The sequence below is a fragment of the Anneissia japonica genome, unplaced genomic scaffold (assembly GCF_011630105.1).
Source record: "Anneissia japonica isolate Jap-2015-1 unplaced genomic scaffold, ASM1163010v1 scaffold288284_len1145801_cov181, whole genome shotgun sequence".
NCBI classification, from domain to species: Eukaryota; Metazoa; Echinodermata; class Crinoidea; order Comatulida; family Comatulidae; genus Anneissia; species Anneissia japonica.
In genome coordinates, this window is record NW_022712730.1 from 290,670 (window position 1) to 307,540 (window position 16,871).

General features: G+C 32.6%; 1 protein-coding gene across 1 annotated transcript in view; it reads right to left on the minus strand.

Moving 5' to 3' along the window:
* The window catches only part of LOC117108142 (lipopolysaccharide-responsive and beige-like anchor protein), a 17,175-nt gene extending 3,226 nt beyond the window's left edge, over nucleotides 1-13,949 (minus strand). The window contains exons 1-15 of the mRNA XM_033250095.1: nucleotides 13,808-13,949; nucleotides 12,461-12,563; nucleotides 11,434-11,549; nucleotides 9,770-9,882; nucleotides 8,918-9,058; nucleotides 8,244-8,363; nucleotides 7,718-7,870; nucleotides 6,567-6,734; nucleotides 5,251-5,301; nucleotides 5,073-5,166; nucleotides 3,617-3,772; nucleotides 2,897-3,070; nucleotides 1,907-2,008; nucleotides 1,363-1,562; nucleotides 70-221 (exon numbers count right to left, since the gene is read on the minus strand). Of these exons, the coding sequence (XP_033105986.1) occupies nucleotides 70-221; nucleotides 1,363-1,562; nucleotides 1,907-2,008; nucleotides 2,897-3,070; nucleotides 3,617-3,772; nucleotides 5,073-5,166; nucleotides 5,251-5,301; nucleotides 6,567-6,734; nucleotides 7,718-7,870; nucleotides 8,244-8,363; nucleotides 8,918-9,058; nucleotides 9,770-9,882; nucleotides 11,434-11,549; nucleotides 12,461-12,563; nucleotides 13,808-13,949 (1,985 nt within the window). The remainder of the gene's footprint in view (nucleotides 1-69; nucleotides 222-1,362; nucleotides 1,563-1,906; nucleotides 2,009-2,896; nucleotides 3,071-3,616; nucleotides 3,773-5,072; nucleotides 5,167-5,250; nucleotides 5,302-6,566; nucleotides 6,735-7,717; nucleotides 7,871-8,243; nucleotides 8,364-8,917; nucleotides 9,059-9,769; nucleotides 9,883-11,433; nucleotides 11,550-12,460; nucleotides 12,564-13,807) is intronic.
* Between the last annotated feature and the right edge of the window lie 2,922 nt (nucleotides 13,950-16,871).

Genomic DNA, 16,871 nt, shown 5'->3' on the forward strand with positions numbered 1-16,871 from the left:
GAATGTGGACTCTATTGTTCATGAAGAAATTTCAGGAAGGTGGTAAGTGAGGAAAAGAAATTAGCATACCTTTGACCATGTGCAATATCTAAGGCGAGGATGGACGCATCACAAAGGGGAAACGTATACATCAGTTGAAGATCATGAGTTCTCCAAACTTGGACCACTTTACCCTCTCCTCCGGTAATGAAATAATCACCTTCCGACTTCATTCTCAAAGCCTGGGATAAACAAATTTGTTTAAAAAAAGGGTAAGGGAGAATTTTAATGTAACAGTTCAATCCATGAGAAAGTAAGAATGAATTGAACCATTGAGACAAAATACAGAAGTACGAAAAGCATTTTTATGAATTATTTATTAAGTATTAAACAGAAAAATAAAAAAGCTAACGTAACGTAATGGTTAAACCCATGAGAATGTAGACCCTTGGAACCATGTGACTAAACACACAATAACACTGGAGTATGGAAAACATTATTTATTAAGCAAAACATTATAGAAAATTTTTTTAAAAACTACAGTTAATTACATTATTCGTTATTCAATATGTCAAAAGACAGGCCTTTTGGCCTATATGTACGGTAGTCTCTTGACCATCTTCCTGTCACTTGTGTGTTTTCTTTTTTTCCGATTTATTGTAAATGTTTTGATTGGCCAATAAATTTGACTTGACTTGAAGAGACAATCATGATCTTATCATCAAATTCCCCCTTAAGCCAACAGAAGGCAGAAGTGTAGTCCTACCTAAGAGACATATTTTAAAATATAAAAAAAAATTGGCTCACAATGTAAATTATCAAGGTATTCAAAACACCTTATAAAAATATATACTCTGTCCTATTTCAAGATTATCTTAATAAAAGACCAATGATCTAAATCATTTTGTGGAATTATCTCACCATGTAACTTTAAGCATTGAAGTTAAAATGCAGGTACAGTTACTGTAATAGCATCATCATTAGTATGATCCTCACCACACTATCAATTTTTATTTTACAAATATGTGTCCATATATGGATATGATATGACATCATCATGCCCATATATGGACAAAGCTAAATGTGTCGGTCTATTTTTTTATCAGACTCTTGTCGGGTCATCCAACAGACATTTTATCAGATGTGTCTGAGACATTTCTTTATTTATTCCTTCATTCATTTGTTGTTTACCTTTGCACACTTTTGGCATTAAAACACTAACTTAAGTATACTCAGTGAGGACCAGCAAAGAATGTCGCAGAGTTGCAGTCAGTCATAGAAACTCTCTCAAAAAAGAGATAAGCAGAAAGCATACCCTCTCAGGCAAGTCTCATCAAACACTGTTGAATCTGTATCGTTGTTTCAGACAAAATCAAAACTTACGTTAATGGTGCTAGACACTGTTGCCATTTCAAGGTATTTCCCATTGATTGTAAAAGCACAGATCTGTCCACGATCATAAGCTATCAGGATCACTCCAGTCTCTGCAGCCATTGAAGCAAGTCGTGGGGAACTGCACTCAGTTGGAGGTGTCAAGGTTCGAAGTAGGTCACCGGTTACTGTGTGTAATAAGCAAGTTCCTCCTGCAAAGCATAAGAAAAAATTATGAGTCTGACCAAAGTTACAGTGGTATGTTTTCATGTTACAGTTCCATGGACCTGGGGCGGATGAAGAATTTGGCGGTAAGAGTTGCGCGAGGGAAAATTTTAAGAATATAGACCTCTAGATGGCCGGAAATTGCACCCTCATACTTTAAAAATCTTACTGTTACTATATTCATAATGATAAAAAGAATATATCAACAACACAATAAAATTATTATTTTTCTTAATACAATTTAGTGAGGTGCGATGAAACCGTCTGCACCCCTCTGCATCTGCCCAGGTAGACGATACATTGTGAGAATAATGTTAAATTGTATGAATACCTTTGGATCCACTAGCAACTAAACCAAGCTCAGTACAAACAGCAGCACAGGTCACCTCTGTGTCATGACCAGTGAGGATTGACCTCGGTGTGGCAACTTCTCCTGAAAGAAGAAAAGGAATACCAGAGGAATATATTAGAAAACTCAATTATTATTTCTACTAATTTGAACATAAAAATAACAGAACAGAATCTAGAGTCCTTCCAATAAATGAGGAAAGAGGATGATGAGAATGATAACAATGATATTGATGGTGATGAGAATGATGAAGTTGATAATGATGACGATGACAAAGATGATGATGATCATCATGTTGATGATATTGATGATAGAAAATTGATGATGATGATGATGATAATAATGATAGAAATCATGATGATAGTTAGATGACAGAAATCAACAATCATTTATAAACATCAATAGTATGATAGTGATTATGACAAATTTGATCACAATAATCAAGACAATGATGCTGGTAATGATAATGATAATGAGCATTAAACAACCAAATAAATGAGGCATGTTGTGGCAAAATGGTTAAGTTGTCGCACAGACCAGTATTGAGTAAATTAGCTATAAAATATGTGAGCTCAAAAAATTGCCTAAAAATCCAAATTTGTTTTTCGCTATAGATCAACAGTTTAATGTCTTATTAATCATGTCCCAAAGTATTAGTTCTGGAAGTGGTTAAAAAATTGTTTATTTAATGTTATTTTTCATAGTTCATTCTATTAAACAATGTATGCACAAATAACTTTGAAAGGCAATTACTCAAAATCATGTTTATCTTGACTCTAAGATTACTGTACTTTCACTTTCCAATAATCTAGGCTTGAAATGTCCAATTTAAATGAATGACTCCTCATTTTAAAGATCACATACTGAGGTATCTGAAAATGCCAATAACTTGATTTTCAATTTTTGCTACAACTTAGCCATTTTGCCACAACATGCCTCAAATGTATGAAACATATTTAAATCACAGCCTACCATGAGTGTGAGAGTCACCCAGGACCCACTGTAACTTAGCACTCCAATGCCACACTAGCAGAGTTGCATCTCTTGAGCCAGACACTATGTAGCAATCACCGCTGACTGGACATTCGGACCGGACCAAGCATGTCACAACATCCCAGTGACCATACACCACTTGACTCACTTTACCTACAAATGGAAGAAATCATTTACAGAATATAAGAGATTTGATAATGAAATATATCCAGAGATATGTAAAACATACTCAGTGCTGGATGTACTAACTTACTTACTTCATTTAATTACCTCACGGAAGAATCAGTTTAACTAATTCTTCCATTCTATATTTACAAATAAGGAAATTCAAATGTAGAAAATTTCAATTTTTTTACATCATGACTGACACTTATTTATCTTATTAATGACACTATTTATTAACTATTCAATGAAATTTCTATCAAATGTGGTCATGTGGTTGAAATCCTACACCCATATCCTAATGTCTTGAAAAATGTAATCACCCTGAGTACAATTAAAGGCTGAAATCAAATAATACACAAAATGGGGAAAGCTTTTGTTTGTTTTATCATGAAAGCTCTTGTTCAAAATTGTTAAGTTTTACTGAAAAATTAGCTTAGCCTTTTTCTTAGTGTGTCTATAAAAATATTGAAAAAAAAAGAGACATAAAAATCCAATTATTGTAATTTATATTTTTATCATATTTGAGTGACTTACTTGAGTCTGCTACATAGATTCTGAAACTCTTGTCCCAAAAGCCACAGGCCATAATGAAACGGTTGTCAGCAGTCACCACATAGCAATGAGGTTTCTTCTTGATATCAGGATCAATGTTATCGGTGATCTGACGACGATGCATTCCATTTTGGGACACTGCAAAATGGAATTAGAGAGTCACTTTATTATAGTCAACATAGTCATCATAATAATACACTTTCTACAATGATTAAAGAAATGTTTAAAACTTATTTACTAGTACAATAAATTTGAGTGCTTTTAATTCACTTCAGGGGTGGATCCAGAATATTTCAAGGGAGGACAGCAGCAGTTTCAGAATAGATAATTGAGAGCACATGACATTGATATGCATTGAAATTTTTAAAATTTAGTGGCAAAATGAGGGTGGGGGGAGGAATTCCTACTGGATCTGCACCTGCACTTTGAAACTATGTCTTTCAAACCCTCTCACCTCACTGACTTTATTTACAATATGTGCAAAGGAAAGCACTTCCCTTTCTATCTAAGGCTGATTAAAACACCAGTTCATATGTTTTTAATTATTTTAATTAAATATTGTTCTAACTTTTGGCCAAATAAAACAAATTACTAGTTTCTTGTCCTCTCACGCATTCATTTCCTCTGCTTTACTAATTATTTCTTTTTTTTTTTATTTCCTTTATTTTACGAAAAATCTAGCTAACTTGCATTAGTAAAATTGCTCTCTTGAACATTCGTGGTTGGGGATACATATGGTATGAATCATGTCTAGTGCTTCTTTTATTTGCTTTCAATGTGTCTATACTTGGTAAAGTGAGAAAGTAGTTGTTTTCCATCCACCATCTTTGATTTGACATCTCGGAGTTTACAAAAAAATTCCCTCATTCTCCTTTTTTCAAAATATTAGGACAAGAAACTATTTTCTTTTTTTACTTGGCCTTATACGTGGTACTGTAGCTTAGTTGAATTTAGTTTTACTTGTTTTAGGAACAAGGAACACAACAGTCCAAACTATTGCTTATTCATTGTATACTGCCGTGATTCGGAAAAACGCATTATATCCATTTTTGAGAATTTTGAGATTTTTGGCTTAGGGGCATCCTATGGATGTAATCTATCATGTGAATTGATCATATACCCTAAAAAATGTTTATAAATATGAAATTAATATTAGAGCATTATATCCATCCACCAAAGCAAAAAAATCTGGAAGAGTGCATTATATCCATAGGGATATATAGGCAAATACTAATCTTTTTGTAATTGCCAAATCAATGTATGCTAGCATTGTATTTTATAATGCTCATTGAATATTGGTTTTCCAATAATGGTGGTAACCTCTGAGAATGGAATCAAAGTGATATATGTTCATAGAGTGCCTGAGTGATTGGTTGGTCTGCTGATTGATTGATTGATTGATTGATTGTCTGAGTGACTAAATAGATTGAAGCCTTACGGATAAGTGGATCCATGTCTATCAACAGGTTTTTGGAGGCTTCCATGGAGAATCCCGGAGCTCCTGATGCACCTGCGGGATCAGAAAAGAAAATCTTAAAACAAATATTTTAGTAACTGCAGAAGATGAAAGTAAAGCATGATAGTGTAAATTGATGGTGGAAGTATAGAAATCATGCATATTCATGAGAATTTGTCTGTCCAAATGATCTTATTTGATTTTCAATAGCCTGAAAAATTAATAAGCAAGTATGTTAACTTGTTACTTGTATAGTGCTTATCATTTCAGTTACGAAGCGCTGTAAGTTTTCCCTGGTAATTGGGTCCATGCTTAAGTATTGCTGGCATATTGGTGCAGTAGCAGGCAGCCACACCAGGTCCCCATTTGAGGCATGTTGTGGCAAAATGGCTAAGTTGTAGCAAATATTGAAATTCAAGTTATTGGTATTTTCAGATAAATGAGTATGTGATCTTTAAAATGAGGGGTCATTCATAGAAATTGGACATTTCAAGCCTAAGTTATTGGAAAGTGAATGTACAGTAGTCTTAGAGTCAAGATAAACAAAATTTTGAGTAATTGCCTTTCAAAGTTATTTGTGCGTACATTGTTTAATAGAATGAACTATCAAAATAACATTAAATAAACAGTTTGTTGACCACTTCCAGAACTAATACTTTGGTACAAGACAATAAACTGTTGATCTATAGTGAAAAGCAAATTTGGATTTTTAGGCAATTTTTTGAACTCCCATATTTTAAAGCTCATTTACTCAATACTGGACTGTGCGACAACTTAACCATTTCGCCATGACATGCCTCATTTAATTATAATCCTGGGTGGAAAAAAGCAATGAAGATAAAGTACTTTGCTTCAGGACTAAAGCGAAATCCACATTGAAGGATTGAATCCCCGACTTTAAGTCACACAAGGTACTGTATGTACTGTATTCCATCACTAAAGATTGTAAGAAATATAAAAAGTGATAAAATGTAAAAAGTGATGAAATGTGAAGTGATGAAAAGAAGATGATTATCAGGATCATAGATGGCACTCCACCACGGTCTCATTCTTCCCATTTATTTTGCAAATTGAATCTCCTCAAACTCACCGACATTAATATTGTCCAGCAAGGTAAATTTATATTCTTTGCTATGCATTCTATTCTTCCTAATCATTTATGCAATATGTTTATTCCCAATTACTCTATTCACAATTAACACACTTGATCTAGAACTCATATTCACATACCTACCCTTAACACTAATTATTTTCAACATAATATTAGATACTCGGGCACTACAATGATGAACAATCTTCCTTCCCCAATTCTAAATGCTGTTTCTCTAAAAACATTTTCCAAAAACATTAAAATACACCTAATGTAACACTATTAAAATTATAATCCTTGGTCACGATTTGATATGTACTGCTTTAACATGACCTTCAATATAAATGTGAATATGAAAAATTGAAGAAACATTTAACTAAACTTACCTCACGCATAACTGGATCCTCAATGGAGTCGAGATTGACACTATCTTCATACGTCAAGTAGTAGAATACATTCGTAGCTCGGACAGCTTCGGGTCCTCGTTGCTTGTAACCGAAGATCAGGTCAATCCACTGATGTAGTTGACATGATACAAACTCAGATTCCAAAGCCTTATGGGAAACAAAGCAGAAAGAAGCTAATGCTAAAATGAAAATAAATCATTACATTTTGAAACCAGATTATTTGATTAATTTTTCTGCTTGCTTCTAGAAACTTCCCAGTTAAAGAACTATTATTTACTTGTAACTTTCCATAATAAAGAATGAATACCGGTAGGCACTTAGTAGGATCTAATGCCAAGTGCTGATTCTAGCGGCTTATGGAATTGTGATAGCCAGGGAGCTGAGTATGTTCCATATTAAATTGTTTGATCCAGTGACCAGGGGAATAATGTAAGGCACATAGAGCCAGTTTATTGTAATACCTTAAAACCTCAAATAGAAGCCCAATGGGCTTAATCTCGAGAAGAAGCTCATCTCGAATTGAAGCCCCCCCCCTCTTTAGTTTGGAAAAGTAGCCTCAAAAAAAGGCCCATCTCTTTTTGAGATAGTACAGTACATACACTACACTGTACATGAATTTCAAAGAAACAAAATAAATTAAATACACCCTTGGTTTATACAGTCGTTTAATGCCGGTTAATACACTCCATGATACAGATTGATGTTACAGTGGCCCTATTTATTGTTTCATAATAGTAATTGTCAAAATTTACAGAATTCATTTTGAAAAGAATTTTATTAATATCTTTCAGTATGTTGTTTGGTAACAAGTCCAATATTTTTTGAAATATTTTTTTAAAAGAAATTATGAGAATGTTTACTGATCAGTAGTTAGCAACAATTTTTAATCAATTGTTTAAGAATAATTTTTTGTTTGTAACAAGGAAGTATCCGTCTCATTTTTGTTTTAATTGAAAAGCATTTTAAAATCTATTTTACATTGCAAAAGTAGCCTCGAAAAGAAGCCCAGGGCTACAATTTGAGGTTTTACGATTATGTGTTATATAAATGTTGCATTATAATTATTAGCCCAGCTAGAGTAGTGTGCTCTGAATGCAAGAAGGCTGTCCATTTCACACCAGTAAACTCACCAGTTTATTTATTCTAATGAAATCCTCCGGAGATTTTGCCCATGGAGGCAAGAAAACATCATCAACCAGACTGCCGTCTTCTAGCTTTCCAAAATTAAACTTGTTCTCATTCACAAACATGTCCGGTAGATAATAAAATTCTGGAATAAGTTCCTACAGAACAGGGTGAAAAAGATAAGATGATGTTACTAATTCAACTTAGATGACGACAATGATAATTATATGATAGTGATTATGATGACGATGATAAAAAGGATGATGATGATGATCATAATGATGATAATAATAATGATTATGATGACAATGTTGATGATGATAGATGTGATAATAAACATAATATATAATTACCAGTGTGCTAATCAATCATTTAATAAAGCAGACATTATTGTTCATTAATTATTTAATATAGCAGACAATTAAATAGAAAATGTAATTAAAAAAGAATATTATTATTACAGTATCAGTATGTAACGCTTGACTGATTTTAGAACAGATTATATCAATTGTAGAGGGCAGCACACTTTACCTTGACATCTGATGTGTCTCTCTGACAGTTCTTCCAGGCAGTTGCTACCGATGAGAACGTTCTTGTTGCATGGTCAAATTTACCCCCTTGAAGATTGAGGAAGAAGGTGGTGAAGGGTTCCTGAGGAAGAAAATAAATACCATAAATTATTAAATGTTGCAAAAATGTACTGCTCACCAAAAACCAAAATAATTATCATTAGTGTTATTATCTTCTTTTAACCATCATTTTAATTATCATTCTCATCATCATCATCATCTTCACCAGTTGACCAAAGCATTGTTATAACCTGTTTAGCATCTTTTCATGTACTTCATTTCATTTCAATTCTATTTCGGAATATAAGTTTCATTACTATAAAATATGTTGGCATATACACAAGAATCGTCAAAAGAGCATGTATGACCACATCCAGTCAAGAGACATCCAGTAACAGTATTATAAATTTATTATAAATTTTGATAATTTGGGACAATCACAATGACGGTGATGATGGCGACGATGATGAAATGAAATAATGGTGATGATGAGATGATGGTGATAATATGATGATGATGATAATGATGATGATGATGATGATAATGTCATTTTAATAATGATAATGATGATAGGAATATATTACTGTTTTACATCACCACTATCTATACAATAAGCAACAACATAATTTAACTTACAATTCTGATAAGCCAACCCAAGGTGAATGCAGAAGTGGAGTAATGGGTTCCATAATGAAACGGAGGGATTTTATCATCCTCCCAAGTCTCATAACGCTCCTGGAAGAAAGCTTTCCGACTAGGATTCAATGCACCAATAGGCTGAAAGGAAGAAAACAAATATGTGCGATTCATAGCAATCATAATTTGTAAGAAACAATTATCAATTAAGTTTTATATTTCTTTTCAGGGTTAAAAATGTAAATAGAGGTAACAATGACAACATTTATACATTATCATTTAATTGCTATAAGCTTAGTTCGCTCTCAAAACGACCTCTGGGACCAGACACTGGGGTTTGGTCTCCAAATAGAGGGTTTCCTCCAACAATAGAGTGTTAATAAATTGAAGAATGCTGTTTGGTTCTTTAAAAAAGTGGCCTTAAATTAGAGGGGCTTCGAATTGCAGGGTGTACTGTATTTCCCCCCCTGTATCCGGCTGCTAGCCTCTTCCGAAATTCGTCAAAACCTGTCAGATTAGCCCCTCACAAGTATGTCTCAGAGCCAACAATGGGGTTCACCCTTTAGTATGGATGAGGGCTACTTTCTTATAACCAAAGAGGCAATCCTATAAGAAGTCAATCATTTACTGATTAATGGTCACTATATTAACCAATGAGAATCACTGTAATTAAACCTAAGAGAGCCACACTTTCTATATTAACCAATGAGAATCACTGCAACTAATCAAAGAGAGTGCCCCCCCCCCCCACCTTCAGTTCAACATCCTTCTATGATGCAGCATGCATGTTCTCATACGAGAAATACTATCTGAGTTAAGTGTTTCTCAGTATTTAAGAACATAAGTGCTTACCTTAGATAGATCTCTGAAGTTGCTTGGTAGTGTCAAATCTAATTCATTGGATTCGTAGTTAGTGAGCACCCAAGGGAAAATAGGATATTGGTTGATATCATTGTAAGTTCGTCCTGCAAATAAAATGGGTCAATATCTGAAATTATACACCTCGTAGGTCACAGTAATGTCAATGACATCCACAGTAGCCAAGCGTACAGTCAGACACAAAAAGTTTGATCAGATTTTGTTTGGTGAATTAAGCCCTATTCAGACATCATATGTGACATGCCTAAATATGATCATAATGACATCACATCATGACCATATATAGGCACATCATGACTAAATATGGGCATGATGACATCACATCATGACCATATATAGGCACATCATGACTATATATGGGTTTACAGCTTTTTATTAAAGAAAATTTGATAATCTGGAAAGAGCTTTAGAAAATTGTCTGACTACTGACAGATATGATACAAAATCTTAGCTTAACTTAAAGAGTATATTTAAAATTAAAAGCTAAGTGAAGAATTTATGAATAAATTTTAATAACAGTATTAATTTATGCAACTGTTAATTGGTGAGGAATATATTTTCGCATTATAATTTTCAAATGAAAGCTATAAAAATATAAAAATTTTACTTAAAAAAAAACAACTTTAGCTTAACAGTATATTTAGAACTAATTAGTTATAATGACAAATAAATTTCTATATAATATTGCCAATTATAATTAGATTTAATTGGTAGTATGCACATTTTGGATTTGTGTGTTAATAGAATAAAAGCGAGTACTAATAGAATAAAAGCGAGTACTAGATTTTAGATTTTAGAACACTTAATTACTGCTTTTCCCAAAGTGCACCATAAAATCGTCAAAGCCGCATTGCTGGCCAACTAGTAATTTATGGTCAACGTTTTTTTTTTAGGATAAACTAAAGGATGGCACGATCTTATTCTTCCATCTCGGTGATTGATGGCTTAGCCCGGTGACTGAAATGGACTTTATTTCAAATTCCTTTTTAAAAGATCAATGAGTAACAAAGCACGGCATAATTGCGGTCTCCCTGGGGACTCTTCTGTTACACCCCTCTCCATCAACGACTAATGTGATAGTTTCTAAATTGATAATTGTAGCAGCCTTTACAATTTCCCACAAAATGACGCAGATATCGCGGGTGTAGGCTTTCGATGATTATAATGGCATTTAACTCATTTGACTGAAAATCGATTTAAAAATGCTTTTAAATTAAAACAAAAATGAGACGGATACTTCCTTGTTACAAACAAAAAATTATTCTTAAACAATTAATTAAAAATTGTTGCTAACTACAGATCAGTAAGCATTCTAATAATTTCTTTTTATACAAAAAATATTGGACTATTATTGTTAAATATTAATAAAATACATTGATTTAGTAAGGAAATTTACAAAGAAAAAATTAGTAAATTAACAGTGTAAATAAAGATGATAATGATGATGTTGATAATGGTGAAGTGGGTGATGCTGATGATGATGATGACAGATGATTACAGTAATGGAAGCTAATGTTCCATCGATAATAGATAGTGATGATGATGAGTGATGATGATGAAGATGATAATTATGAAGATATTAATGAGAATGAAGTTGATAAGTATGAGGCTGACCTTGAGGTACACCTAACCCTCACCTGCAATGGTATTGAGGTACATAATGTACTCAAAGTTAGAGATCTCTCTCCTCTGCCAAGCTTGCGTCATTGTTGATGCCTTGAACAGCTGCTTTGAGCTTGCCAGCGAAACTCGTCTGTAAAATGGGGTAGATAATGTAGTAATGTTTATTAATATATAATGATAATGTTTATAATAATTATTAATATTAGTTAAAGGGACAGCTGAGACAAGTCTCGGCTTCTAAACGGGTCCCTCACCATTTGTACTATCACTTTTTTGGGGGTGCTTTTTTGGGGTTGTATCTTTGGTGAAATGAAAATTACGTTGAGTTGAATTGAATTGAATAATTAATGAAAAAACCTCTTATAGGGCTACATGACATCTGATAGAAAAACTTTATAGATTGTGGATAAAAAATTCAAAAATGATTTCTAGCATAATCTTTTTTTAATGAGATATGACCGACACATTAGTAAGCAAGTAATTCCACACCTTGGTAAAATACTAATATATTTTACAAGAGCTTTGTAAAAAAAACTTTATAGATTGTGCATAAAAAATTCAAAAATGATTTCCAGCATGATTTTTTAAAATGAGATATGACCAACAAATTAGCAAGTAATTCCGCACCCTGGTAAAATACTAATTTATTTTATAAGACCTTTTTCTACTTTTTGTTGGAATCATGATTGCCAGTGGTGGATCAAATGTCTATTCAAACTAAGTTTCAAATTTTCTTGACAGGAACTTTTTTGTTTTCCCATATAGTCAAGATAGCCTATATATGGTCAAGGTGTGATGTCATCGTAACCAAATCAAATTTTGTAGTCTTTATTTACAGGGCTTCAATATGTGAAATATAGGGGCCATAGACAGACTACAGATGGAGGGACCAGACCACATTAGCCACACTACAGCTGGTAGTGAGATCCAAAAATTGTATAGCTATTGCAATTTGAATGTAATTTCTTACATTTATTTTTATTAAATTTAAGAGGACACTATGAATCCGCCCCTGATCACTCTTATAAAACCATGTCGTACCTTGAGGGTGGAATGGCATACTTGAGACCAACGCCAACTCTCGGTAGAGCAGCGACAACTTTCTTCACTGTTGCTTTGTTCGCCAAGTTGAACATCACGGACGCTGAGAAAAAGATCAAATTAAACATATTTACTAATTCATTGTTTATTTTCACTTAAGATCATTCACGAAAAATTATTAAACATTAAAATTATGACCACAGGATAATCATGATGCACAATAATTTTATCATTTTTATATTATTTTGTTTTATTACTTGGCGCAGTAATGAATAAAATCTCTAGAACTGGAGAGGTCAAACTCATAAATAAATGCTGAATAAATGAATTTCATATTAATAATCTTAACTAAATAAAAGAAGCGGAGAAAATTCGAGAACGTAAGTATTAGCCATATAAAGAGTAGGTTGAGAAGTGTTAAAAGCAAAATTAATAGAAATCGTAGTCAAGCTAGCTGGCTGAGTGATAACTCTGAGAAGGCAATGTGACATGTCCACATGCAGTGTTTCCAAATATCTGAAACCTAACCAAGATGAATGTTATAGCTTTTTGCTTTTGATGGGAATGGTTTTAGGGTGCCCAGCCGATGAGGAAAACCTCGACAATGATGGATGACCTAAGTAGAACAAGGTAGAAAAAAGATTTCAACTTCGCATTGCTTAAAATCATTGAAGATGGGGAATGCATTTTTAGATAATTAGAAAAAAGGGCAATATTTTCATTTGAGGAAACATTTAGATAATTACTGAAATACAATCAATTAGTAGCCTTTTCCAAAGTTAATATAGGAAATATAAAATTGAATATTTTACTTTTTACTTAAGCAGGTTAATAGCTTTCATTTGAAAGTCAGATCTAGAAAATATTGTTCTAATACCATATGTAAGCATAAACAACATGATTCTTATATTCTTTGTTAATTCAATTAAATTTGGCCGCTATAAAATTCAAGGATTTTCGTACTGACAGGGGGACTTGAGATTGTATGCCTGAGCTGGGGAAGCATTATGTGCTGGGGGAAGCATTATGTGCTGTATAAATGTAACATTATTATCATTATTATTATTATTATTATTATTATTATTATTATTATTATTATTAAAACTGAATTATTTTTATCTTTGTATCATTGAAAGCTGATGGCTTAAATTGATTACATTTTAAATAAATGTTTCTAGATTTTTTTGAACAGGATGCCTATTGTTTTAAATTTCAAAGGTATGTCAGTAATAGAAGATAATGTCTTCATAATTTTCAATTCAAACCTAATCAAGATTTGTGATATAAAAGAGATTAATTGGAAAAAAAAAATTGGGAAAATAGGAGATGCCAAAAGGACTTGCTTACTTCGGTTGGATAGGAAAATTTCCAAAGCCGTGTTTTGTAGAAGATATCTCCTTGAAAATATTGCTCGCACATCGTTGAAGTGCCATCGGCCATGCAGACCTTCAGAGTAGGCTAGAATCTGTAAAAACAATAAGATCCACATTTAAATATTAATATGATACAGAGATCAAATATATTATGCACATGAGCACAAAAAATGCAAATAAAGGATATGATAAATTAATAAATCAGTATGCATATCAGATACTCAAATGCAGATGTCATGAAAGTTAAATAAATATAGTAATGAACAAATATAAAATAGAAACACAGTTAAATACTGATAAAAATATGCTGAGGAAGAAAATATAAACTTATTAAAATATACAGTAACACAGTTAATATACAAATGAGCAAACTAATATGCAAATGACTAAACTAAAGTAGGATTAGCCTATCAGGTACTCAAATGCAAATGACATAAAGGCTTGATATAAAATTGATGTACACAACGAAAGTTGACTTGGATAACAGACATTGACACAATGTTTCAAAATAGTTATAACATATGTAAGTATTTATATAAAGCTACCTGTAAACAATTTTGAAGTGTTTTTCTTAAAAATAGTCACTGGATTTTACATATGATTCAGTCCAGGTGAAGTTCATTCAAAATCATTTGCACTCTTTGAATCAATGAAGTCTGCGAGGCTTGGAAGCAAAGCAAAGAGAGGATGCACATGTCTAATGCAAATTATTAAATTACTCCTCAAACCAAAACAAATATAGCTCCTCTACAAAATCGTCAAGCATACGCCCTCCCACGACACAAATTTATATTTTAAATTTAAAAAAAAAAGTGTTTTCTTTCTTATCCTTTGAAAACCTTGGAATGAGAGCATTAGCACTGTCCTTATGCTTTACATAATTGAAAGAACAATTAAACCTAATTATCGTGGTTGTTCTGATCACTTGCTAATTTTTATAGTATACTTAAAACCCAGCGAAACCACAAATGCAAAACCCTGAGGCACAGTTATTTTAACACCATTCACAAAATATAAACCAATATAAAAACATCTCCTACAAACTTATCAAGTTATAACAACTGACCTTCTGACCTAGAACAACATGTGATTCTTTTAATCCAATTGTAATCAAGAACTGAAGGTTTACGTGCAAACGAGAGACCGGTATAAATTTGCATCACGGTGCGATACACCGCTGACAAGAAAAAGCAATTAAACATCGCCAATTCCTAACATTTTACGAAGAGGGATCTAAAACCATGACACATAGTAATTCATAAAGACTTACGGATTAAAATCAGATTAAATGCCTGGCATTGTAAATCTAGCATGGATTTTTTTAGTTAAACATATTTTTTTTCTTTTCATTGTACAGATGGGATCTTCAACATGTTTAAAAAAACTAACTAAAATAGGAGAGAACTTGCATAGCTGTCTGAAAATCCTATTTAGCTGTTTGCTTTTAGTTAATGTTTCTGATTAGCAGTTTGGTTCTTGGCGCCGGTGCCCAACTGGGCAATGCGTATCCATTACCATAATTGAGAAACATAACAGCGTTTTTAAACAGAGACTGGCATGGTTCCACTGTAGGACATTTGCATTCAACCCGGCATCAATCCCTACATATAATTTTAGATGACGCAAAGTAGTTCCATCTAGGTGTAAGATGGTTTTAGATCTTGTGGCGTTTGAATAAAAACTGAAACAATTTTTATGAATTGTCAAAATTATTATTGGTAGATAAAACAATCAATTCAAAATATATAAAGTATCAACTTAAATTTTAAGTTTATTGTTTATAGCATTTTATTATTAAAAAAAGAAAGAGTGAATGTTTTCCATCACAAATAAACACATAAATATTAATGTTCCTATATCTTTTTAAATTTTAAATGCTTTTGTTGAAGTCTTTTGTAGAAAAAAATCTAAATAAATCAAACTGAATTACTCCAATATACATCTCAATTAAAAGTTGATAATTCATTAAAAAAAATCTTAATGAGAGAGTTTAGAATTTCAAGGCGGCTTGAGGATGAAACTTTTCATGCATCAGTTTTCACAGATAAAATGAAACATAAACAATTCCGTATACTTTACTCAGTATCACCCTATGTGGATACTACTACGCCATCTCCACAAACTCATTTACAAACACAAGCATGCTACTCTACACCCGAACATTGTGGGTTTCATTATCAATGTTATTGATTCTAATAAAAACATCCACAAAACATCAATAAACAGTCAAAGTTAGTTAGGCTTTCTTGATCTCAGGAACGTGCGAGTAGAGCAATCTGCCTGCTACGTTCCTATCAATTTTGAAGTAAGCGGAATGGTTTCAAAACATCTCCGATGGTTTCCATTGAAATATTTACACTTGTATGTATATGCTATAAACATGCATGCTTTCAGCAAATGAAATTTTACATCCAAGATTAGCATATTTGACATTTCTCGAGCTTTTTGCATCGGGTCTTTTCATAATTTCGTACAACAGCTCTTTCGGGATCGCGGGCATTTGGTAGTGATAACGTAAAATGCGTCTTCTCGGCTGAATCTGGATTAATGACGCTACTTAACCGATTTCTAACTCCTTAAAAAAGGACATTAAAATGCACCCTATGTGTAAATGGTATACATATACAGAAGTGCGTAATGGAAATGTAAGCCCTCAAGGGTTCTATAAGACATTAAAACATGATAAGGTTATATTTAAACAGATAGATTAGGGTACATACCTAAGAGCTGCTACTTTAGTCACATATCAATGAATGCAATTTCAATATATATGAATGAATTTATATCTACAAAAGTGCAAACAAAAATTGTATTCTCTATCTGTCAATCATAATTTAATCTAAATTCTCGAGATGGCTTTTCAACTGAAATTAAACAATTTATATGACCTTCATAATAACAAATATTACCAACGAATTTTAATATCACTTATTAATTCTTTCAATTATCTAACATATTAGAATCTAAAGTTCCAAAAGAAGGGTGTGTGGATTGGATTCATAGCTGTCTCTATTTAATCAGAAAACTTTTCAATCAGA